The 24,240-nt window shown below is 42.6% G+C and overlaps 1 protein-coding gene across 1 annotated transcript; it reads right to left on the minus strand.

Annotated features, from left to right (window-relative positions):
- Window positions 1-2,409: 2,409 nt before the first annotated feature.
- LOC101155960 (kinesin-1 heavy chain) lies at window positions 2,410-23,498 on the minus strand. Its single transcript, XM_011485975.4, has 26 exons — window positions 23,052-23,498; window positions 18,052-18,139; window positions 17,316-17,389; window positions 17,126-17,230; window positions 16,328-16,376; window positions 16,031-16,086; window positions 15,864-15,951; window positions 15,648-15,772; window positions 15,406-15,510; window positions 13,216-13,361; window positions 12,941-13,089; window positions 12,676-12,863; window positions 12,285-12,353; window positions 10,172-10,378; window positions 8,826-8,969; window positions 8,548-8,739; window positions 8,332-8,449; window positions 8,042-8,097; window positions 7,791-7,900; window positions 7,502-7,603; window positions 7,363-7,423; window positions 6,495-6,566; window positions 6,295-6,399; window positions 5,967-6,183; window positions 5,399-5,531; window positions 2,410-4,523 (listed from the first exon to the last, which is right to left on the minus strand). The coding sequence occupies exons 1-26, from the start codon at window positions 23,175-23,177 to the stop codon at window positions 4,520-4,522; spliced, it is 2,889 nt and encodes a 962-aa protein (XP_011484277.1). The 5' UTR covers window positions 23,178-23,498; the 3' UTR covers window positions 2,410-4,519.
- Window positions 23,499-24,240: the final 742 nt, after the last annotated feature.

The raw sequence follows: 24,240 nt of genomic DNA on the forward strand, positions 1-24,240 counted from the left end.
CTTCATGGGGTCACAGGTGACCCTAGATTATCTCTATTAGATGGGATTGTGTGTGAGTGTGTGACCCTGCAATACAGTGACGACCTTACCAGGGTCTAAACCTGCCTTCCCCAGTGGCAGCTGGGATAGGCTCCAGCAACCCTGATCCTAAACTGTATTCAGTGGCTTCATTTGAATGAATGAAAACTTTATTAATCCCAACAAGGAGAAACTCAGTTCCAGTACATCTCGATGAAGAAGGTCAGACAAACAGCAACACAGGATACACACACACATCTCGAGAGGTCACTGAGGTCAATGCAGCCGAGCGCCTTAGATGACCTGCGCCGGCGCACCTTTGTATAGCATGCAGATGGACCATTAAAAGGGCTGGGGTTGGGTTTGGTGACAAAAAAAAGTCGTATCCCTACACTGCGTACAATGTGTTGATACAAGAAAAAAACTACACCGTTTAAACACAAATAGCACATATTCAGACAAAGACACAGTACATGAGGCTCAGGGGGGAAACGGTGGTGGACAGGAGTGGGGGGCCCCCCATGAGTCTGTCCATCAGGTGCAGCTCCGTGAGCCAGGCACATCTTCCGGGCAGCTCACAGAGGAGGTAGGGAGGGGGTTGGGAAGCCGAGGACAAGCAGGGAGGGGGTGAGTTGCAGTTATCAACCCTCAAGAACAGCTGCTGTAGTCCACTCTGTAGAAGCGGCTTTGTTTTGGTGGAGCCAAGGACAGTTGTCCATAGCTCCTTCGGGGAGTCTGATTAGATAAAATACTTTTGGGCGCCATGGATGCTTCAGGATGAACTGCTATTGATGGAACTGAGAAAGCTCACAAAGATTTATTTCATTTCAAATATATAATCCATCGGTCAGAAGTTCATCCATCATTCCATCTTCTTAACTCACTAAATCCCTTTCAGGGTCAAATGGTTGCTTGAGCCTATCCCAGTTGGTCAACGCGTTGCAGGGCCACAAACTCACATTCACACCTAGGGACATTTTACAGTCACCATTCACCTATGAAGCATGTTTTTGGTCTGTGGGAGGAGACCAGAGTGTACTGAGAAAACCCACACATGCATGAAAACATGCAAACTCTACACAGAAAGTACCCAGCAGGGATTTGAACCAGGAATTCTCACTGTGAGTTGAGAGTGCTAACCACTACACTACCCCACCGTGCAGCCCTGGGAATTAAAGTGAAAATGCATCTCTGACATTTTAAATCCATTAAAATCAATACAAGAAATAAAAATAGCACAATAGTTTTAAGTAGGGGTGTAACAATGAATCAACTTAATCAATTTATGTTCCCACAAGCCAATCAGATTGATCTGTTTGAGGTCATTTGTTAATTAAATCAAATCAACCTAGATCATTATAAAATTGATTCAACATGTAATAGTTATATCAATATTGGAAAATACCATTTGGATTGAGACGTGGTAGATTTATTTTACTATAACGTGAAAATGACAACACATGTGATGTCATCAAACACGAATCTGTCCATCATTCCAGTCCAATGTGGGGAAAGACTTTGAATAAAGTCATGTGACCATCCAGTGTCTAGAATGTTCTGATCATGTTCCCTTTGAATTATTTGGATGTAGAAAAACAACAGTGGGCTGAACTTTAGGAAACTAACATGTGAATGGATTTGACATTCATTCTAGTTTGTTTGTTCATTTACTTATTTCAGACTTGATTCAACCTCACCTGCACTGTCCAGCATCAGGTATTCCTCTCTGAGTCACACTGGTTGAATTTTTGGCTAAAGATGTGGTGGATCCATTCTAGGTCAGCGAATCGGATCGTTCAAAATGAACCAAACTCCACTGAATCGTATCGGCAAACACAAATTAAACGAATCGTTGATACCGCTAGCTAAAAGGATGCACATGGATATCAGATGACCAACTATAAAAAATGGGTTTCATACAGGCAAAAGTCTGAGGTTGATGGTTTGCCTCTGAGCAAGGCAGTCAGCCTGCTTTCCTGTGTGAAATTTGAACTGAGCATGAATTGATAGGACTGTCTCAGTGCATTCTGGGAAAACAAGTTCAGTCTCATCGTCTTCATGATCCTCCAGCTGTTTCTGTCATTTTCATTTTCTGACCAACCGTTGATGGTTTACCTGACGGAGCGGCGGTGAAGCACAGACGTGGTGAGACTCAAATGAGCGCACGCACACACACACACACACACACACCAGAGTTTCCTCATATTTAATCACACATACATGTACATCAAGCAGTCAATCCAGAACTGATCTCATGAAGCTCCCGCCTCCGTCAGAGCCCTGCTACTTGTGCCCCAGTTCTCCAGGAATGATCCAGTCCCTTTGTCCACCGACAGAACCCCCGTTAAAAATCGACCAACTATTACACAGTAATAAAAAAAGTGGCTACACTTTTGTTTTTAATTTAGAATTAACACAACATTTTATTCAGGTAAACACCAAAAGTAATCTTTGTTTTTGTCATCTCCTCCTCCACATTTCACATCCAGTTTTGGTGGAAGGTCAAAGCATCAACATGTTGAGGTCCACGCTGCAAAGTCTCAGCTAATCTAGTTACACATACAGAAGCCTAGATAGACGCCAAACGCTGCCGTCACCGACGCCAAGGTGGAGCCGCTGATCACCGTTTGGCTCCACACGGCTCTAGAAACTCTGGTGACCTCTAATCACAAGCAGCCATATTTGGAGGGTTTTATTTTCTGGAGTGCAGACATAGTGAAGACATGGAGCCAACAAACCCACGTTTGGTTGTGTGCGATGACAGCCTAGAGTCTGACATCCTCTTTCCTTCTCCATGCTGGATCTGGGCACAACAGTCGAAAACCTCCTCCTCGTTCTTTTGCCAACGCTGCATCTTTAAGCTGGACCGTCCACCCAGGTGGTCGTTTTTTCTCTACTAGACGCTTCTGCATCGTCTTTCAGCTCTTCAGAATAAACCAGAAGGCTTTCATGAGAAAATCCAGCGTGACACAAACAAACAGAGGTGTGGCACACAGCCCGATCACACCTGCCGCTCCACTGACTTCCAGTGTCTTTTACAGTATTATTGCACTAGCACAGGATGTTAGTGTTCTCATGCTGGGGGTACAATCACAACAACAGTTCTTCCAATGCACCGGGGGCTTCACAGGGCAACAAAAATGGATGTGGTGGTAATAGACAAAAAAACAGGAAATCCCGCACCCCCCACCTCCATGACAGAAAATGACTGTGCAATTTTAGACCCTGCTCTCTGACTGTCAGGTCAGCAGCGAGGGTCCGACTCCACACCCCCACCCAAAAAAAACCCAAAATATACAGAACAGAAAACCCAGCATTACAAATCTACCAAACTCAACAAGACGGTGTGGAGGAGACGAATGAGAAGCGAGGCCCCCCCTTACAGAATTCATGTCAGGTCCAGGACAGAGTGAGTGACAGGATGAGTGTGCGTGTGCGTGTGTGTGTGTGTGTGTGTGCCCCATCACAGTCTAAACGCCTGTGGTTTTAGTGCTCCCATGTGCAGAGAAAAATAAATAGCATCCTTCACCCACTGATATCAGTAAAACAGTCTATGTAGCATCGGAGCTAAAAGGTGGAAGTGTTACCGGATCATTCTGTTCTCTTTCTTCCTCCTACAATCTTCACTTCTTCCTGACACCAACGAGTAGATCTCTTAATTTAACTTAAACAATTGGCCTCCACAGGTATTTAGATAAATACATCTACAGTAGACCCTCGCACTCCTTCAGCCGCTCCGCCGCCGTTTCTTTCCAGCTATTCCAGCAGAGGAGCAAAGCCGATCTTACATCTGTACAACACCAGAAACAACAGTAGTGCTCAATGCCATCTAGTCAAATCAAAACTATCTTTTTTTGCATTTTTTTTTCTTTAAGAAGCATGTAAAATCTATCCAGAGAAAAGTGTGGTTGACAACCAAGACCATGACATGTACAGAGGTAAGCCTACAGAGTTTAGCCGCCTTTGGCAGCATCTCCAGGGTTTTTGGTCTCTTTCTCTGCGTACATTTTCTTCAGATCTGGTTATGATTACATTCAGCTTGGCACAGAGCAGAACTACTCGCACAAAGATGACCGATGACGACGGGCTGTGCAAACAAACAAACAAACAAAAGCTGAAACCGTTACATGGTTTCACTCGCCGAGGGCTGCGCTCAAGACTGCGTTTGGTTCAGTCAAGAAGGAGGAGAAGAATATTCTTTGTAAATTAAAATAGCCTTTTGTAATTAATATTATTGTTATTATTATATTCCATATGAGAAAAAGACTTCATGATGAGAAGAGGTGGAGGGTGAGGGAGTGTGGAGGCTGGAGCTGTACAGGTTGGGAATATTTATACACATTTATTTATAATCCAGAATCTCCTTCATGGCTCCAAAGCTGCGACGCGGAGCCTGTTAAATGGAATGACAGGTCGCCTGGGCGGGCAGCCGAACAGGGAGGGCGGGGCGGGGGGTGTTGGCTTCTGTGGTGGTGGAGGGGTTCTTTTGTCCCGCTGCTCCTCAGCTGCAGACAAAGACAGAAAGAGTCAAACATCTCCTCATCTGCTGTCACTCAGACTAGCTGGCTTGAGTAAAGCCAACAGCCTTTGGAGTCACTCCGCTAACTCAACAGAAGCTAAACTTGCCAGGAGGATCAAACCCGTCCCAGACCGAGGCAAACACAACGGCTGCCCCCCCAGAACATAATACTGCATCTTCTACACTAGAATGCTCCCTTACGGTAGAAGCCTTTTTCTGTTTGTTTTCCAAAAATCAACAGTGCGCCTCATATATGAATGAACCCGTGTTGTGCTCACTGATGCTACATGTTAGCCACGCTAATGTGGCTAACATGTAGCAGGGGATGTCCAATTCCAGGCCTCAAGGGCCAGTGTCCTAAATGCTTTCCAACCAACCTGCCATTGAAGCTCCTTATTGGCTAAACACACCTGATCCAGGTAATCAGCAGCAGATGAGGCAGGGTTTCTGGAAAACCAGCAGGAGGCCGGCCCTCCAGGCCTGGATTTGGACACCCTTGAATTGTAGCGGTTTGGGATTGTGTGTCTTTGTGTGTGTGTTACCAGCAAGGTTGGGAGTTAGCGTAGTCACAGTAACGTGTGTTTTAGCAGTATTAGTCTGTTGTGTTTTTTTACAGGTTGCCTTTAAGGCTGGGAGTTACAGATATTGTAAATATGCTAACGTGGCTGATGTGCAGCGTGTTACAAGTTCTAGAGTTACCGGTACGGTGAACACAGTGAGTAAAGACTGACTGACTTATCTCAGACTCTTTAGTCTCGCCTAGTGCCCATCATACATGACAGAAGTTTAAAAATACCCATTCATTGACGGAGCGCCTTATAATACAGCAAGTATTTGTTGAAAAACAGCGTTTGAGCTCACTTCTTGTCAGGCTTGCTGCCTCCTCCTCTGATAGACACCGTCTGACTGTTCTGGTAGAAGCCTCCTCCGCTGCGGTTGAGGTTGGGGTGGGTGGGAGACGCTACAGGCTGCTGGCCGGGCCGGATGGGCTTAGCTAAAGACAAAAAGAGAAGGGGGGGAGGCTTTTTAGTCACAGAAAGGTTTAGACTGCATTTATGGGAAAAAACAGGCCTTTTTCTATCATTGTCTGGGTAAACACGGTTCTGATTGGCTGCAGGGTTTACAATAATGAAGCGCTGATGCCTTAGGAAGTCTCCATTATCAGAAATGAACTTGAGGAGTGAAGCATCAGATACAAAACCTTTACCATGACAATTCACAACTCCATGTACCAGTTAGTTTACTTCTTATGAAAACAATTTAAATGTTAAAAATAACAAGATTAAAGTACTAATACTTTATTTAATACTTATTTATTTTGTAAGTGACCATGGCATAAATGGGATAATGCCCAACGAGGTGTCCATTATCAAAAACTAACGGGCTTTATCCCTCACGTCATCCAATGTGCTTCTCCGTCTTTACTAACCAATCTGAGCCGAATGCCCCCTCCTGGCCATGTTCTTGGCCCTGACAGCCTCCTTGATGCGGTCCACCTCCTGCTGGTAGCGCTTGCGGTCGCGGGCGGCGTTCTCCTTGGCCTCCTTCAGTGCAGATTCCAGGGCCTTGACCCGCTCAGCCGTAGCACGAAGGCGCTTTTCCAGTTTAGGAAGCTCACAGCGAAGGTCTGCATTATCACGAACCAGCTGTGGGGGGAAAACCACAGCACCCATGTCCAACACGCATTTGCAGGAGAATGAAACATCAGCTAATCAGCAGGAAATGGGAGGAACTAGTATTGCAAAAGAATGTCTAACCTGTTTGTGAACTTTGGTGAGCTGCTCAAGATTGTTCTCAAGAAAGGAGATTTTCTGTTTCTGGGCTGCACTGCCACCCGTGTCGTCTGAGTCCATCTCAGCACTCTGCAGCAGAAGAGTTCAGCCACACATTAATCCTTCTGAAAATCCTACAATCCGCTTTTTATAGTCTCACAAATACAAATGAAAAGGGGCTTCACCTTCTTGACTCTGGTTGCCAGGTCCTGAACAAAGAGTTTCCTCAGGTTGTGTAAAGTCTGCAGCTCCTTGGCCTGAAATGTGAGCAAAAAGTGCCATTTTCAATGATAAGGCAACATTATTTGTGCAAGTTAAAGACCCACAATGATAAAAAAAATAGTCCATTCGGTGTTTTGAATATGTTTATGTGGCAATTCTCTCATGTTAGAGGACACAAAAATTGTTCTTAATGTTTTGCCTGGTGAAATAAAGGTTTCTATCTACATATTAGGTCAAACGCCTTATTTGTTCTAATTATGTATTACTACAAAAAAATATGAATTCACACAACAAAGCCATTTCTCTACTCTTATTGTGTAGTTTTATTCAGTTATTTCTACATAAACATAGTATTTTAGACTGAAGATATATCAGAAGTTGTCAACTGAAGTGGAATAAAGTGACTTTGGTGCATAATTCCCTGTTCTACATGTCCTGCACTGTCATGTCAGAGTGAAGAGAGAGCTCTGAGTTATGGATGACGGGAAGGAGGGGCGGGGCTACTAATGCAGTCCTGCCGTGCTGCAGAAACTATGTCCTAGAAAATCACAGTCACAGGTTTTTTTTTTAATTTGGCTAAAAATTGCACAAATCCTAATCAAAAGACCACTGGGAGCCGCTTTGATACTTGATCCAAAGATGATCAGTGGGTCTTTAACCAATGAGAACCCATGGTGACATCAGTGTAACAGAAAAACCTCAGAAATGGATTCTGCGGTCCACTTGGTCTGTCTAAAAATACACAATTGTATTTTAAAGAAGACAAGGTTCTTATGGCAATTATTCCAAAGGGATTCAGAACGGTGTTTGAGCCTCCTTTGATGAACTCACCACAGTCTCTTCCAGACCCTTCAGGTCCTGTCTGGCCTGCTCCCTCCTGTCCTGCATCACCCTGAGCAACACAAACGGCGGTCATAAGCAGCAGTAATCAGAATGCAGGCCAGCACACGTGTTCATGCCTGAAACATACGTGAGCTCGTGCAGCTTGCGACTCTTCTCCTGGTCTGTGGATTTGAGTTTCTCGTGCTCCACCCTGAGCCTCTCCTGCTCCAGCATGATCTTCTGGTTCAAGCTTGAGCAAACAGATGCAGTCAATAACAAAGTAGTCTAACGTATTTAGATCCAGATCATATGTTCTCTGTGCTGTAGTTAAACTAATGCTGGCTAAAACTTCCAACTCTTCTAAGATTTGAGCTGCTTTGTACATAAATGTAACGATAATTTGAAATCAGGCGTAGCAGCAGATTCTCAGCTCTTACTCCTGCAGCTCAGTGATCAGTTTCTCTTTGTTGTCCAGCTCATCTCTCAGGCTGCTGATCTGCTTCTGGTGAGCTTCACGGTGGGAGTAGATCTGCTTCTCCACGGCTTCCTGAACACATTTTCATTCAGGAAATATTAAGTCAAATATTTGCAATAAAAACTGGAGTTTAGTGAGGGTAAACTAAGCAGAAATATTCAGTGAAGGACAGAAAGCTGCAGGTTTGTGATCTAAACTTGGACATGAGCGTACCTTAACCTCATTGGCCGTCTGGATCTCATTTTCCTTCTCCATAGCGTGAACTTTCTCTGCACGGAAACAGGATTGTCATTAGTGACTTACATAATCATCAAATGTAAAAAAAGTGGGTAATTATAAATTGAATAATAAGCAAAATATGCACCCCCTTATGGACTCACTTTTCAGTGAAAGTTAAGGAAGAAATAATGAAGTAGATATTTTTTGAAAACATTAATTGCCATTTTTGTTTCATTTAAATATCCCACAGAAGTGAGCTGCATCCGTCTGGAGCAGCTTCTTACCCTGAGCACTGAGCTTCACAAGCTCCTCATTCAGAGAGTCTACGTTCTCCTCCAGCTGCCTCTTCTTCTGCTCCACGTTCTGCAGGTACTCCGTCAGGGACTTGATCTTAGCCTCATGCTGTGTTGAAAAACAGGAAACGTTTCGTGCTTCGTACCGTCTTTGATGAGTTTGAGGGTGGCAGAACAAAAAGGTTTCTGTTGTCACACTGGAGTTACCTGGGAGATGCGCAGCTGACAGGCAGCCAGCTCTTTCTCATTCTCATCCATCTTCTTGTTGCTTTCTGACTGGATGCTTTCCAGCTGTTTGCAGCGTTTCGCCATCGTCTTCACCTCCGACTTCATCTTGCTGATGTACAGACGGGCCACGGTGAACTCCTCGTCTATCAGGCCGCTGCCTCCCTCATGTTGCTGAAAGAAAAGAGGAGAAATGTTATTAAAGTCGGAAAGAAGGAATGAAAAAGGAGAAGTTTGAATAGAAGGAGGGGAAAATGCACCTTAATGTCATTGCTGCCTACTGCAATGCCGATCTCTGCCAAGTCTTTGAGCAGGGAGGACATCATTTCTGTCACCCTTTTCTTCTGGTGGTTGGACATTTCTTTGAGCTTCTGGAGCTCAGAATCCAGAGATGACAGGATGGACTGTGAGGAGAGGAAGATGTCGTTAGCCACCCAGAAAACGGGATCCCTGACAGCTGGATTTTGGAACAGCGACAGCGAAAAATAATAATAATTCCCAGACGATACAATACACAAGCAGCAGAGTGAGTGACAGACAGAGCTGTAATCTTCCCCAGTATTGAGTGTTTTTAATGATAAAACTGTAGAAGAACTGAAATGAGCGAGCATTACATCACCCAGAGAAAACGGCTTACTTCTGGCTCCGTTTTCTGTGAAGTGAACGCCACCATCGGGGGCCAGATGAGGTTGGTAAGCAGCGATTGGTCCCACTTGGTCTCAATCAATGCTTCTATGGCAACTACTGTCACCAATCAGGAGTGAGCTTGTTGGAAATCCAAGGGTTTGGGAGAATCTGTCAAGCGTTGGACATGGGGGCCAGCTGGGCCCCCCCACGCTTCTATTGAGGCATCTGATTGGCCAGTTTAATAGTTGAATAACATGCAATAAAGAAATATCGTGAAAATCAAGAAAATTGTTTTTTTAAACGTAAAAGAGCAAGAATGGTTGTTCTGACACACAGAATGAGTAACAGCTGTTTATTTCTCTATAGAATCCTCTGGGATTTTGGCTTCTTGGAACCAGTGGGTACTTCCTGCTTCTAACGTGAGGGGGAGGGATCAGTCCAGGCTCACATGACTCTTCGAAGTTAAACTTTGTAAACCTCCACATTCTCTAACTTCTAGGACGATTTCTATCGTCACACTTGAAGATGTCTGTGGCTGAAACCAAGAGTTTGGTGATTTAAAACAAACAAACGCACCAGCTGGGCGTTTGTCACGTTACAGGTGTGTTATCCAACATGACCTCAAATGACTTTAACACAGACACGCACCCATAGCTTCCAATAGTTGGTCAGGGCTGCGGTTGACCGTTTGAGTTCTGCTTGGTTTCACAGATGCGTTCCAGCAGAAATATTTCTAGAGAGGACCGGGTACAGCAGGAAGGAGAGCAGGCGCCAAAACAGACAAAACTAAACAATGAATGCGTCCACGCCAGATTGAAAGACAAAACAAACAAACCAAACTAGTTTGTTAAAAGCCTCATCCATCACTAAAGAGTCTGAACAAAGCTCGGCAGGTGGGAGGTTTTCTTTCATAGAATCTATGGTGGGAGGTTCAAACTCAGAGGAAGACTCTTTTGTGGAGATGTTGGTCCCGACTCACCGACTTCTGGCTGAGCTCCTCACTGATGGTCTCAAACTCCTTGGTCTTATCCTCCACCTCCTGGCTCTTCTGGTCGTAGTTGACAGCCAGCTCCTCCAGAGCCTGCAACACCTCCTTCACCTCCTCCTTTGAGGCCTCGTTCTCTGCCTGCAGGCGATTCAGCTCGGCCTGGAGGTTCTCGTGATCACGTCGGGAGGAGGCCAAGAGCTGCAATGTAGATGTAATGATTACTGTATTTTCACCACTATAAGGCCCACTTCAAAGTCTTTATTTTTTTCCAAACAGAAGGGGGCCCCTATGAGGCTGATGTGTAGTTGGGGAGCGTAGATAAAGGCAGCATGAGGAAGGGGGAGAACAGTATGAGCCAATTGCAGCATAACTCTTAATGCAGCTAATGAGACTGAAACTGTTATAGAACTGGTTGAAATAGTGAGCTGCCAGTCCTCCGCCTATGTCCCAAATCTTAACAGGTTCACCGAGGTGTGGATGAGCAGAGGAACAGTTCACCAACACCTGTGTGCAGAACAACAACCTGTTTGCTTTGACCAAACTGTAACAACACGAGGGTTACTTCTCTTCACAGCTCCCTAACTCATGGTGTGGGAATCAACACTTCCCATAAGTCTTAGTGGCCATGGGCGGGGCTAAGTCTCGGGTCCCCACCACATTGTTAACAAAATGGCTGAAGTCCTGTTCAAACTGCAGCTACACAGGTTGATGATGGATTTTTGATGCCGTTTTGAAAATAAAAAAAACTCTTATTTGCTCCTGCTGCATTTTTAAACACACACTGAGTGTTTGTGTGTGTGCTTAAGCCGTGTCTTTGCTAGTGCGTGTAGGAAGGAGGGAAACAGACGCACCCGCATGAACAACAAGGAGGGGGGTCAGGCGCTGAGCACAAGTGAGTCTGTGATGTGCATTCAGTTTGTGCTGCCCAGTTAGGGAGAACAGCATTTAAAAAAAAAAAAGGTTTTCTCTGAAAGAACAGAGACCCGTTCTTTTATTAACCCACTCTGGAGGTTCTGAGGGTCTGAACGGGGCGTTAACGTGCCCGTGCCTTAACACCCGGTGCGCCTTTTGTATGTGTCAGACTGAAAAATCCCTGTAACTTAGACCGTGCCCTATAATCTGGTGCGCCCTATGGTCGTAACAGATACGGTAGATGTCTGTAACGGGACTTTAACCTTCTGGCACCATGCCAACAAAGTCTGAACTGAAGTGAACTTCTTTAGTTGTTGTTTTCTTGATGTTGGACAAAACTAAGGCTGCAGTGATGCAGTATCATCAGTTTGTTGACTCTACCTGGTTTCTACAGGCTGTGTTTTTGGAATGCACAACTATGGGGAAAATCTTTAAGGCGTTTTTGGCAGATTTTTGTAGTGTTTGCAGAGATCTTCATCTCAAACAGACGTGCCTTAATTCCAATAACTCTAAACTAGTCCCTCAAAAAAATTCTGTGATGTAAATTCTTTTTATCCATTTGTCTCTCTTTTATAGGATGAATTGTCTAGATTTTATATATCAACACTAAAGGCATTAATATATTTTGATTCTACTGAGTGGAGTCTTGCATAAAAGCATTATTTCAGCATGTTTTACTTCACACTGGGTTATTTGTGGTGCAAATGTGCAGCTTGCTTGAAGATAAAATCACCAAAAAAGATGACAAATGATATTGCTATAATCTTTACTTGAAAAACGACATTGATTCATTATGTATCCACGGTTTTTTAAATAATTTGCATATTTTAAGGGGAAACATATTTTCAGTTGGTTTTCATTTAACAGAAATCTTAGTTTTATTCGTTAAACTTAAGTCTTTTTCAGTTTAAATCCCTGGTTACGTAAGGGGTTGTCATAACCCAAACAATTGTGTTTTTAATGCAAATTCAATTAATTCAGTATTGATTTTTTTTAACTCTGAAACAAAATGAAATGACTTCAGTATTTTGCAGTGAAACCTCCAACTGAAGCTCACTTCAAACAGTCACACCACTGTATGTAAAACGGTAGAACCCCCAGAACATCTGTCCTCCCAGCTGTGGAGCAGCAAACACCATGACCTCCCTCTGCACCTGCGCCTCCTCCCACCTGTTAGACCTGCAGTACCCACCTCCTCCTGATCCAGCATCTGCTGCTTCAGCTTCTCAGCCAGCTGGCTCTGCTGGTTGATTTCTTCATCCTTTGAAAGCAAGAAGAGCCGCAAAGCTGAATTAGCAAAGAGCAGTTGTTAGACGATGGCCACAGTAGTCAAAATGGATAGTCAAAAATTGTTTTTAAATCAACTAATTTCACAAATATGATTAATAAAAACATGACTTCAGCTTTAACCTTCCCTGTCTGTTTACCAGGCCTGAACAGAGGGAGACATTTTCGGATTAACCTTTACTGATAGAAATCTAGAAGATAATCTCTGCATCTGCCGACAGAGATTTGAAGATCTGCAGGATTCTGAGCCACACCTGTGAAGAAGTGAAGAAGCCTCATTTTGAGCTCTTCCTCACCTTATCATCCAGCTGCTTGTAGAGCTTTGCCAGTTCCACCTCGCACTTTTCCTTCTCCACATCCGTCAGGCGGACGCCGGGCACGTTGGGTGTCGAGGCCGACTTGTCGTTGAGTATGTTGTCCAGCGCCAACACCTCGGCGTTGGCCTTCTCTTTGTCAAACTGCTCCTCCACGGGAACACTCTCACCTGTGGACAGAAGCGTATTTTCCATGACTTGAGTGGATGTAATCACGGCGTTCATGGAGATCAGTAGATGGACGGACCGTTCCTCCAGCGGTTGAGCTCATTCTCCAACCAGGTGACGGTGTTTCTCAGCGTCTTATTCTTCTCCTTCTCCCGCTCATACTTCTGCTTCCACTGCTCTGCTGTCAGCTCAATGTTCACAGTCACCGTGTTCTTGATGGTCTTTGCTCTGGGTGGGAGAAGGAAAAGTTCTTTTAATATCATCATCTTTTCATCCCTTAACAGAAAACCTTTAACTTGTTGGTCTTTGCCTTTCCCATCCAGCTCATTCATAGCGAGGTTTTCTGCTACTGACCTTTGTCCGAACATCAGCGTGGATTTGGTTTCTGCTTCGTTGTAGGAGGAAGGGGAGCAGCAGATGACGATGGTGGTTCGACAGTTACCACCCAGCGAGTCCTGAAGGATTCGGGTCATCTTACTGTCTCGGTAAGGGATGTAGGCCTAAAGAAGTATGTTGAATAAAGAAAAGTGGTGAATTTCTTAACCCTTTAACACTGGCAACAGAAAATAACAAACCGTCTTTGAAGTGCTGCAAGTCTTTGATCATTAGAGCTATTGGCGTAATTCCAACAGACTCCAAAAAGTGAGGAAAGCAACACTTTACACTAGTCACAGTGGTGGTGTGAGGGATGGAGAGACAATTAGATTGTTTTTTGCAGTGTTTCTGATTAGGGTTGTGCCGATGGACGATACCATCGTCCATCGTGATGGGTGAGTGACATCCCGATGGAGAGACACCATCGTGATGCCACGCCCCCGCCACGTTGCGAGTCGACACCATAAGCCGCGGTTACATGATGATTTATATGATGTTATATATAAACATATATAACATCATAATGATGCCGTTTTTAGCCAAAATGGGGGGGGGGGGGGGGGGGGGGGGGCGTGTCGTTTTCTAGAAAATTATTTCTGCAGAGCAGCAGTAGCTCATTAGAAATTCGTCTCAGAGACTGCGGAGACCGTTGACGCGAAAGTAAGCTTCTGCTCATTTCCCATCAACCCTACCTTTACACTCTCTCCCGCTAGCTTACAGCCTCTCCCAACATCAACCTAACTTTACCGGTGCAACAAAAATGGCAAACTACTATCAGAACTATCCAGCCGTACAGTTCTGCGCCAGATACCACGTCGGACGAGGAAAACAAAGATATTAATGGATCTGTTGGTTTGCAAGTGGATGCATCTGAACGGAGCGGAGCAGGGAGCTTGTGGGCCGCCGATTGTGATTTATACATAACAACAAACTGTTTCCCACTGCATTTTTCTGTCTGCTCCTGATTCAACATAATTTGAATAAAGAAATATTCAGGAATGCAATTTGAATTTGAATTTCCTTTATATATACATCCTCCATCATCAGAAAAACACTACAGGTAGATGTTAAGGAGCCCAAAAACATGATTTTCATTGGAGTGGGTCTTTAAAGGGTTAATGGGAAATACCAACTAAGATCCACTCAGTTCTTCAGGAAAACTGATGGAACGATATATGATCAGCAGCAGGCTGCCACCCCTCCCTCTGAGCCATGGCTTCAGTGGTGGATAACCACTCATCTGTTTGGAACCACCATGAATACACGAGCAGCCGTCTGTCTGCCGCCGGTTGTTTACGGAGCGGATGAGCCATCGAACAAACAAACACTTGATCAAAGTGAAATCAGCATGAAAAGTCTGAGCACAGAATCTCTCCAAGCAAAGTTATTTTTGCAGCACAAAGGCCCCGTAGACGACTGAAAATGAAAGCGTCACTCTGAGATAACTTAGGGGGGGTGTTGATTTTCATCATGCACACCGAGCTCAAGGCTGTGAAAGTGAGGAAAGAACAGACTTCTCTTCTGTTTGCTGTATTAACAGCAGTGGGTCATTAAACACAGTGGCTTTTGTTGAGTGTGGGTGCAATCCCGGCATAAAGCAGCAGGACAATGCTTATTGTGGTGATAAGGTAGATAACCCAGCCAAAAAACAGATTAGGGCTCATTTGAGTCTGTAGGAGCTTAAGTTTGACATTTAGGCCGTTTTAACAATTCAAAACAAGAAATTCAACTTTCTTTAAACGTTAGTACCCTCTGCACCTCTTATTATGCAGCTATTTTGTCATTATTCTTATTATATATGTCTTATATTGATCTACAAGGAAAATGGTCATCCTTGTACATCTCAAAGAAATATGAAAACTATAATAGCTAGCAACTCTTAATAATAAAAAAACATGTCTTTCCCTTTTCTGGTTTTTATGATTAGCCTAAAGCAAAAGAAAAGGATCTTATTTAGCAGAGACGTGGTGGAGTTCCTTCCCATGTAGAAAAAAATGGTAGAAAAACGTCTGAACATATGTTTTAAATGACTGTGCTTTCCTTCAGTGTTGGAGAAATACTTTAGTTTTCCAGAAGAATTCCCCAAACATAGAAAAGGAGAATAAGCAGAGCTAGCAAGCACCCCATAAAAAAATCAGAATTCCACAGAACTTAAGAGAAACTACGAACCGTTCCTTCAGCAAGCGCCGAGATGACGTTTCCCAGGGAGGACAGGGACTTGTTGATGTTCTTTGCCTCATCCAGAACGGCTCCCTCAGCACCCGTTTTACTGACCTAGAAGGGACAAAGGTCAACCCAAGGTCAACATGGACCAAGGACCTGCCACTGCCTTGCAGCAATAAGTGACAAAACCCCAGCTGGAGAGGAATAAATGAATGATTCTTCTAGACATACAGGGATTGTCACTTTACCTTTTCACTACCAGCAAGATCCACCAGGTAGAGTTTTCCACTGAGCTTCTGTTCTGTCTGAGTGTTCTCCTGTTTGACGTTTATCAGGAAGATGCTGTGACTCCTGGAGCTGTGCTCATTCATGTCTGAAGATTAGAAAAACAAACATTTGGTCTCAATGCATCCCTCTAAAAACCACAACAATCGTTGCAAAGGAAAATGATGGCGGCGGCGTACTCGTGACAGCGACGTGTCTGTTGGATTTGCCTTCATCAATGGTGTCCATGACCTCCTCTGGGCTGCAGACAAATCTTTCAGTGCAGCCCTTTCAAGACAGAAGCAGGACACGAGTCAACTTCTGGAGCAGGTTATGGCAGATTCCTGTGACTAATCTGAGCTCTCACCTTCACGTAGGGTACTCTGTTCTTGTCTTCGTGCACTGATAAATTGGTCTTAGACACTGGAAACAGAAGTGAATACAAACATCAGGAAAAAGCTTCATATCAATTCTGAATAGGGGGACTAAGACATGGTCCTGACATTTTCTATGATTAAGACACTTGAAAAAATGAGCTCCCAGTGCTCTAACGCTTTAAAAATGAACATTATTTCTGATGGAGGTTTTCTTTTTCTTCTTCTTCTTTCTCTTCTCTTTATGCTTTTCAGCTTCTTGAGAAATGAATACCAACACTGTTACTTACCATCCAGAAGATCTCTGATCTTGTCTAAGTAAATTTCAAAATAGGAAACCTAGGATTGGAAAAACAACAACACATTATCTAACAGAAAAAGGTATATATTTACAAAATAAAAAAAGAATAGAATAACCTGTTTTTCATCACACACAGCCCTCATCTTTAACAGCTTTAAGCTCTTTTCATCAGTAAGGATGGGTAAAAATATTAATAAAAAAAACAATTCATACATCTATTTCCCCTTTAAATTGACTTACTGTGTTTTTCCAGACAAAAAAAATCAAATAAGCTTTTAATTCTTAATGTGACAAATTCATTTTTTTCTTTAAATGAAAGGTCTACTTTTCCATTTGAATCACAAGTTGTATGGAAATAACTTTAACCAAAGACATAATAAATAAAGTATTTTCTGAAATGTAAATCTTAACAAGAACAAAAGGACATAAACTATATGTTGTCCACGGGTGCACGGTGTTTTCATGAATGAGAATTCTATATTTAAGTATTTGAAATGCCATAAAAGTGAAGCCCGAGCTACAAAGAAAAGACAGGAAGCATGACTCAGCAGAATGGAGCCGGTCTTTACACACAGGAGCATTTGGGTTAAGAGACGGTAAAAACGTTTTTAAAAAAAAGGGCAAGTGAGGCAATGATTTCCAACACCAAAAATATCAGTTAAACTCTACTGTTTAGATCCTAAACATTAAGTATTAAACTCAGGTTCATAAAACTGAAGACGTTGATGTTACATTTTAAACCACACTGAAGGATTTGATGAAATCACTTCACTTTTGGATTTCTTACTTTGATATGAAACTCCAGGTTTTCATCCATGGAATAGATGTAGTTGAAGATATCTTGAACTATTCTGGGGATGATCCCCATTGAATCTGTGTCATGGAGATTTCCCTGCAAACAAACAACAGAAAAAATGTCATTTCCTTTTTTGGTCAACAACTCAGAAAACCCCTCAACTTCACAGGGTTGTCCTCACCTCCATGGTGTGTGTTTTTCCAGATGATGTCTGCCCATAGGCAAAGATCGTTCCATTGTATCCCTCAAGAACATCTAGAAAGCAGCAGAAGGACATTTCAACACTATATTTATATATTTTTTTTAATATTTAAAGCCCCACTCCGATGAAAATCATGTTTTTTGGTGTTTTTAACATGTTCTTGTGAAACAGTAGGGGAAAAATGTAAAAAAGAACAATGTATTTGAGCGTTTCTTTATTCAAATTGTTGAGAATCCGGAGCAGCCAATACGTCATTTGAAAAAGCTTGTAGCTGTGACATAGAAGTAAAGCTGGACGATTTTGTATTTAACAAAAACTATTTTATCTTAACATCTTTGGAAATTTGCACTAACACAAAGTTCAACTAAATACAAACTGTAAAAATGTTTGTAGATCAATGCAGCCGAGGTTTTAAGAGCTACTGCTACCGCTCACCATTGTTGTGGTAAGCTAGCACGAAGCACGTAAACAGATGGGTAGTAGGGACGCTGTTACCAAGTCTAGTCATAACTCAGAGGTGAATTTCTCATGAACTCCTGCCGCTCTGCAGAAACTATGTTCTAGAAAATGACACAGGTTTTTGGATTTTGGCTAAAAACAGTCTCATCATAATTGAAAGACCACTTTTACGATAGATCACAAGATGATCGGAGTCTGACTGGAAATCTTGAGTTTGGGCCATAACCACAATGACATGTAAATAAATAAAACGTACCTTTTACAATCTTCTGGGCGCAGGCGTTGTACACTTGCTCTTGTGTTGTGCTTGATTGAAAGACTCTGTCAAACATGTAAGGTTTACCCTGGAAAACAAAGAATGAAAATGTCAGTAAGGCTTAGGTCAAAATAAATCAGAAAACTAAAGGAATAAGAATAAATCAATCAATATGCCCTTCAGATTAACGATATTGATTTGGGGGTTTAAAAAGGTGCACATGCATGGAACAGCAGGAACTGACAACATTTAGGGTTTTTTGCAGACATGCCTCAGCAACCCCATGGAGGGTCACAGATTTCTGGGAACAAAACCAACAAGTGGGTGTGCAGAACCCTAAAAGCATGGAGCTTTATGCCAGTAAGACTGTGTACAAGTCAGAGGAAAGCTCTCTAAAAATGATATCTGTTTATGTGATTAAGAGGGTTCACCTCGTTTCAATGCAGATAAAGCAGAAAATGCAATAAATAAAAAAGAAACCTGGAAAAGCAGATTGAATACTTAGTGCACTACATAGGGGCATTCGCCATATTTTCCGGGTATGAATCTACTATTCCAAACTGCTGTGCCCTAGAAATGTATCTCTGTGAAACACTAGTGTGCATCACTGCTCAATCCATTGGTAAATATAGACCACAATGCAGTGCATCTGAAAGCTTTAGTAGCAGTGGGGCAATTCAGACATTGAGCGTGCGCCCTGAACCTTTTCAAAATAAAACTCCCAGTTAATAGTTACATGCTATAGCTGCTTGAAGATCCAGACTAAGTAAGTTAAAGCACTGTTGTTTTTGAGCGCTCATTGTAGTGATGCAGCAGAACTAGGCCATCATGAACCTCAGATAAAAGGCTTGCATGAATGTTGACATCAACAGGAGGAACTTTCTCCACACAACACGCCTCACCAAACCCTTATCGTTGAACCTTCTCACTTTTATCAAACTATACGAGAATACACTAAAACAAACCAGTCGTCAAAACGTCAAAGCACAATTCCAGTGACAGTAATCAATGACCTGGAATTAGGATGGCAAAGTGCCAGGCGATCAAAGTGGTGTTACAGGCAGCTCTGAAGTTGAGATAGAATGCTGTGTTTGGGAGTGTTTTCAGTCCCAGCTGCCTCTTTTCCTCTCCGCTCTAAAGGGTGGAGCTCCTGTGATGTATTACACGAGTCCCCACTCCAGTTAAATTGCTGGACAAGCCAAGAATGTGGAGAAACAGCTGCTGTCACCTTGAAGGGGTCTCTGATTAGAGCTTGCTGGTGTAGAGCCAGTCACACATGTGAACACTGAAGGTTAAACCACATGTTTGTCACAGACAGGTAACAACGGTATGTTTCCCACTACTGGAATTATTCAGTTAACTAAAACTAAAAAAATCCCCCCAACAACTCCACACCTATCCATATTCTGTTGTCACAGTCCCATCCATACGTGACAGAGACATCTGGAGTTTATGACAGATCAATACATCCAGGCAATTAATCCTGTCCAGAAAAGAAGCACAGAAAACCCACCACTGCTGCCGGGTTCAGCTAGCAAACAATGGCAAGCTTAAAGCCTCCGTTGCTTCTGCTTTTGTTACTTACACTTCTGCCTAATTACATTACTGGCTGAAATTGCAATTACAAGGAGATTTATTCCTGTCGTGTCCATCAGGGCTCACTCATACTCCCTCCTCTCCGTGGCTTTAATAGACACTGCCCCAGTACACCATATAGACACTACAGTCATTAAAAATGAGCATTGTCTAAATCTTAAGAAAGTCCCCTTTAAAAAATAAAAAAAAAATAAAAAAAACTTCTAAACAAATTTTTTCAATAGCAAAATAATCTTAGGTTAAGAAAACATGTTTTAGGCTACATTCACTCTGACCTCAGCTAGTCTATGTAAACACACATTTAGGGCACATTTCTCATGGATAGTTATGCAACTTTCTATGACCATTTTCGGGCTCTATGCAGAAAATGTACGGCCACTGAACGCGCACTGTAAGTTAAACCAGGCCGAACTTTGACCAATCAGGGACTTAGGTCTGGTAGTGATGTATGCATGACATCCCTTTTAATCCACAGAAGTAAAAACCATTTGAACATTGATCACGAAAGAGAGATGAATGAAATTAATGATATAACATCAAGTCTTTCATTTATCGAGTTGTGAAAAGAAAAAAAATCTGAAACAAGATTGACGAGATTTGCATCACTTTGACCTTTGGCCCCACACCTCCTCCAACTGGAGGTGGCAGACATGCGCGGGTGAAGAGTAGAAAAAGAGGAAGAAGCACCTCTCTGCTTGTCCAGTGTGAACACCATGGCCTACGCAACCACGGGCTGTTCAAGAACATGCGTTTAGTGCATTCTTGAGTTTAGCACATACCTCAAATGCCCGGTGTGTATGTCAGTGTCAAGAATTCTTTTTGTAAAATAACAATTCTTGGTAAGATTATTTTTCTTACCTCGATGGAAGATTTTTTTTTTTTGCATATTTAAGAAAATCTTTCAGATTTGAAGAAAGTTTTACTTGTTTCTAGGGGGCCTATTTTTGCAGTGTACACATTTTTTGTTGTACTACGCAAGAAATTTAATGTTGATTTTTCTTTTAAAAAGTATGAACACCCAGGTTTTGTTCTTTCTGTATTTTCTTGCTGATGCCGGCAGTAAAAAGAGAAAAGAATAGCAGGTGTTTCAGATTACAAGTGTGACTCTGATCTCTTTAATCCTTTTCCTTCCTTTTATCTCTCACACTCTTCAGTCAGGTAAGGCTCCGGCAGCCCATGACCCCAAAAGGGACAAAAACGGGTTGAGAAGATGGATGGCTCTCTGCAAAATGCAGAAAAGATGATCGCTGCATTCCTCAGCAAGCATCGTTTGTAAATGTATGAAAGATGAAAAAAAGGCAACTGGAAACGATCTGATCTTGAAGTGTAAAGACCAATGAATTATTCACCTGCTTCTCACTCACATCACTGGCAAAGCTGGGTTGGTAAATGGATCTTGATACAAATGCTCATGCCAGCCTATCTGGAGGTTTCTGCTTCCTTTTATCTGGAGAATGACATGGTTGAGTACGTGTTCTGCAAAGGTTTTCTTGGTAACAAACTATATGGATAATCCCAAATGTAAAAAGGAGCGTCACATTGCTCTGAACAAAAGACAAGCTAGAGACGTGTCTTGACAAAGTCGCTGGTCCTGAGACCTGCTCGCTTCTTAGAATCTACACCAAACAAATTGTCATAACGGTTAAAAAATATCAGCCAAGTAAAGTCGCTTCAGCTCGCAAAAACCATCAGCAAAACAAACTACATCATCATCATAATTACCTTCCCCACCCACATAGACTGCTCAGTATCCGAGCAACGGGCTGCTCTGATTGGTCTAACAGCTGGTAACCAAGACAGAAAACAAGAGGATTACCCAAAGGCCCATACTGCTGTTGCTGCTTATGGGTACCGTTAACAGGCCTTCTCCCAGCAGATGCAACAGCAGGCTTGAAACATTTGGTGTCCCTCGCAAAGTGAAGTGGTATTTCAGCATGATGACAGAACTGGGCATGGCCACGCCTTCATGACATGGACAGTTTGCCTGCTTTTAGCCAAAGGCTCAAAGCTGACCGAGCTAGCCAGGAAACCACTATGTTTAATATGGACTACACTACACTCTGGCACAGAGCAAATAGAAAGCTCTGTGGAGTACTACAATCTGCATTTACACATTTTAAAAAATGTATTGTGTTGTATAGAGAACAATGTAATTTCCATCCCTGGTCTGTTAAATAATTGACTATAAAGCTTCTTTGACTTTAAGATTTCAAAGTTCGCATTGAAAGACAGTTAGCTGCAAGTAACGTTTAACCATTTTTTATGGCGTGCATTCACACCCATGATGTGTTACAAGCTCTAAAGAACAAACTAAGATTTGTGAAAATTGCTACACATATAGAAGGTTAGTTTGTGCAAAGGTCTCTTATGACAAAATGTGTGATAAAGAATTAAAGATGAATGTGTTTTATAACTAAATTTCCCTTCAGGGATTAACAAAGTTGATCTTGAATCTTATAAGTCGTTTGTATGATAATAAAAAATAAATAAATCTAAAGACTATTCTGGACTGTTGGAGTAAAATGTGTCAACACCCAACACTTTCTTAGACCCCTTTACTACTCATAGAAGACTAAATACACTGTTAAAATGTAACTCTTTAATGAACACACAGTGGAAAACAAAGTAGCTTCCTTTAAATTAGTTGACCATTATTAAGTGATAAAACAAGCCCACGTTTTATTTACACAGAATCTCTTGTTTACATAAAGCTGCTTCCTTTTCCTAATTAAAGCATTGCCCCGATAATATAATATTTGAATAATACACAGGTTCTCCTGCAGGCTGGTCAGTTAGCTGCCTTTAGCATGGTTAAGCCCGATCATAGGCTAAGTATCACAGCCCAGCTGGCCCAGCCTGTTAGTGGCAGCCAACAGCGCGCTAGCTAGTGACAGGCTTACGCTTTGTGCTGTCATTAACTGCTCCTAATTTATAGCTTTACGACAATAAATGCACAGTCCGCGTACAACTTTCTATATCACGATGAAATGGCAGCACAAAGTTGGCAGACTGACAGGCGGGTTTTTGGGCGACACTTTAAGCTGTACCAGTCTCTGTTTGCGGCTTTGTTGATGACAGCTTAGCCGCGACCGGACAACTCCACCAAAATAGGGATTTTTTCCCCCCCCAGGAAGAACAGCAGGTGGAAAGGGCATCAGAAAGGAAATGTGATGAATTTCATAGACCATTACACATTCCTTTTTCAAAGATACATGCTACATATTAGGTGACACCAGCAGTTGGCAGCAGCTTTAGGGCCAGCGGTGAACAGGTCAGCCCTGCTAACATTAGCTAGCCAGCTAAGATGCTAACGGCTACCAGACAATCAAAAATGGCGTACAGCTGACTGTGCCAGAGGGCTCGGACTGACAGGGAACCGAAGCTCCTCACGGCCAATAACTCACCGCAATAACGACAGTGTCCTCCCCTTGAAACTTGGGAATGTATCTGTCGCCTCTGGTGACCTCGGAGCTGTTCAGAGGCCTGAATCGGCACATCACTTTAATCGTGCACTCCGCCGGGTCGGCCATCTTCGTTCGACCGCGTAAGAATGGAAATTCACCGCTAAAAATGAACAGATATCGAGTCCCGGGGGCGGCCGTGCGAGGGAAAGGGAGGCCGAGCCCCTCTGTCCCGAAGTCAGGGTCTGAAAAGGGTGACAATCAGTCTGTCATTCAACAAAAATCCTGGGTGTCCTCCCGGTGGTTTAGGAAGCCATGATACCGGTGGTTCAGCGACGGTCTGCTGCCTCACCCCTCCGTGGATGTGGATCACGGTGACGTCATGGCGAGGGCGCTCCCTCAGTAATCAGCAGCAAAAACACCAAACGGAACCTGACCGCGAACCGAGTCGCATCCTCCGCCCAAACACATGCTTTACAGCGCCTTAGGAACTTTAGATCATCACTGAGTCATTTAGGCAGGCTTTTCTGGACTCATTCAAACTATCGTCTTTTATTTTACTCCAGAAATGCACCCAAAAATCAAAGAATATTATGTTTCCATTTGTCGACTAATGCTAGAAACATTCTAAAAACTATACCCCAACACAATACAAAATGAGGCCATTAAACTATCATTTCAAAGAGTTTCAGGTTAGAGCATAACATTTCTCTGATTGGAGAAATGTAAATGTGTGCCTTTATTTCAAAATAACGACTTTTAAAATAAGTATTTATAGTTATAAACTGCATTTTAAATCACAGATTCATGAGAGTTCTGAAAAACACCTTTAGAAAAACTTCTAAAAAAAAGTGCAATCTGATGATAAACTCAGCATATTAATGTCTATAAAGATGGGTGCTATTTGTCCATGTAAATGTTCAGGTAGGATGTTAAAAACATTTTAAACAAATTGATATGTTTACTGAAATGCCTTTAATTACATCAGACACACTCAAAGATATTAACCCTGCAAGAGTCTTAAGTTCTGATTTATGTTTCTGGTTTTGACTTTGCTTTTTATTTATGCTACATAATCGCTTCCATAGTAGCATACTCTGACATTCAATAAATGTAATGTGTACACTAACTGGCTGCTTTATTAGGCACACCTGTCCAGCTGTTCATTAATGCAAATTCCTAATCAGCCAAT

The sequence above is a fragment of the Oryzias latipes genome, chromosome 17, assembly GCF_053564925.1.
Source record: "Oryzias latipes strain Hd-rR chromosome 17, Olatipes_Hd-rR_3.1".
Taxonomy (NCBI): domain Eukaryota; kingdom Metazoa; phylum Chordata; class Actinopteri; order Beloniformes; family Adrianichthyidae; genus Oryzias; species Oryzias latipes.

Excerpts from the sequence above, each read along its gene's own strand:
- LOC101155960 (XM_011485975.4), bottom strand. The coding sequence starts at position 23,177 with ATGGCCGACCCGGCGGAGTGCACGATTAAAGTGATGTGCCGATTCAGG. Across the intron at positions 16,377-17,125 it reads ACCTGGAGTTTCATATCAAA|GTTTCCTATTTTGAAATTTA; the intron begins GTAAGAAATCCA and ends TTCCAATCCTAG. Across the intron at positions 15,773-15,863 it reads CAGACACGTCGCTGTCACGA|ACATGAATGAGCACAGCTCC; the intron begins GTACGCCGCCGC and ends TCTAATCTTCAG.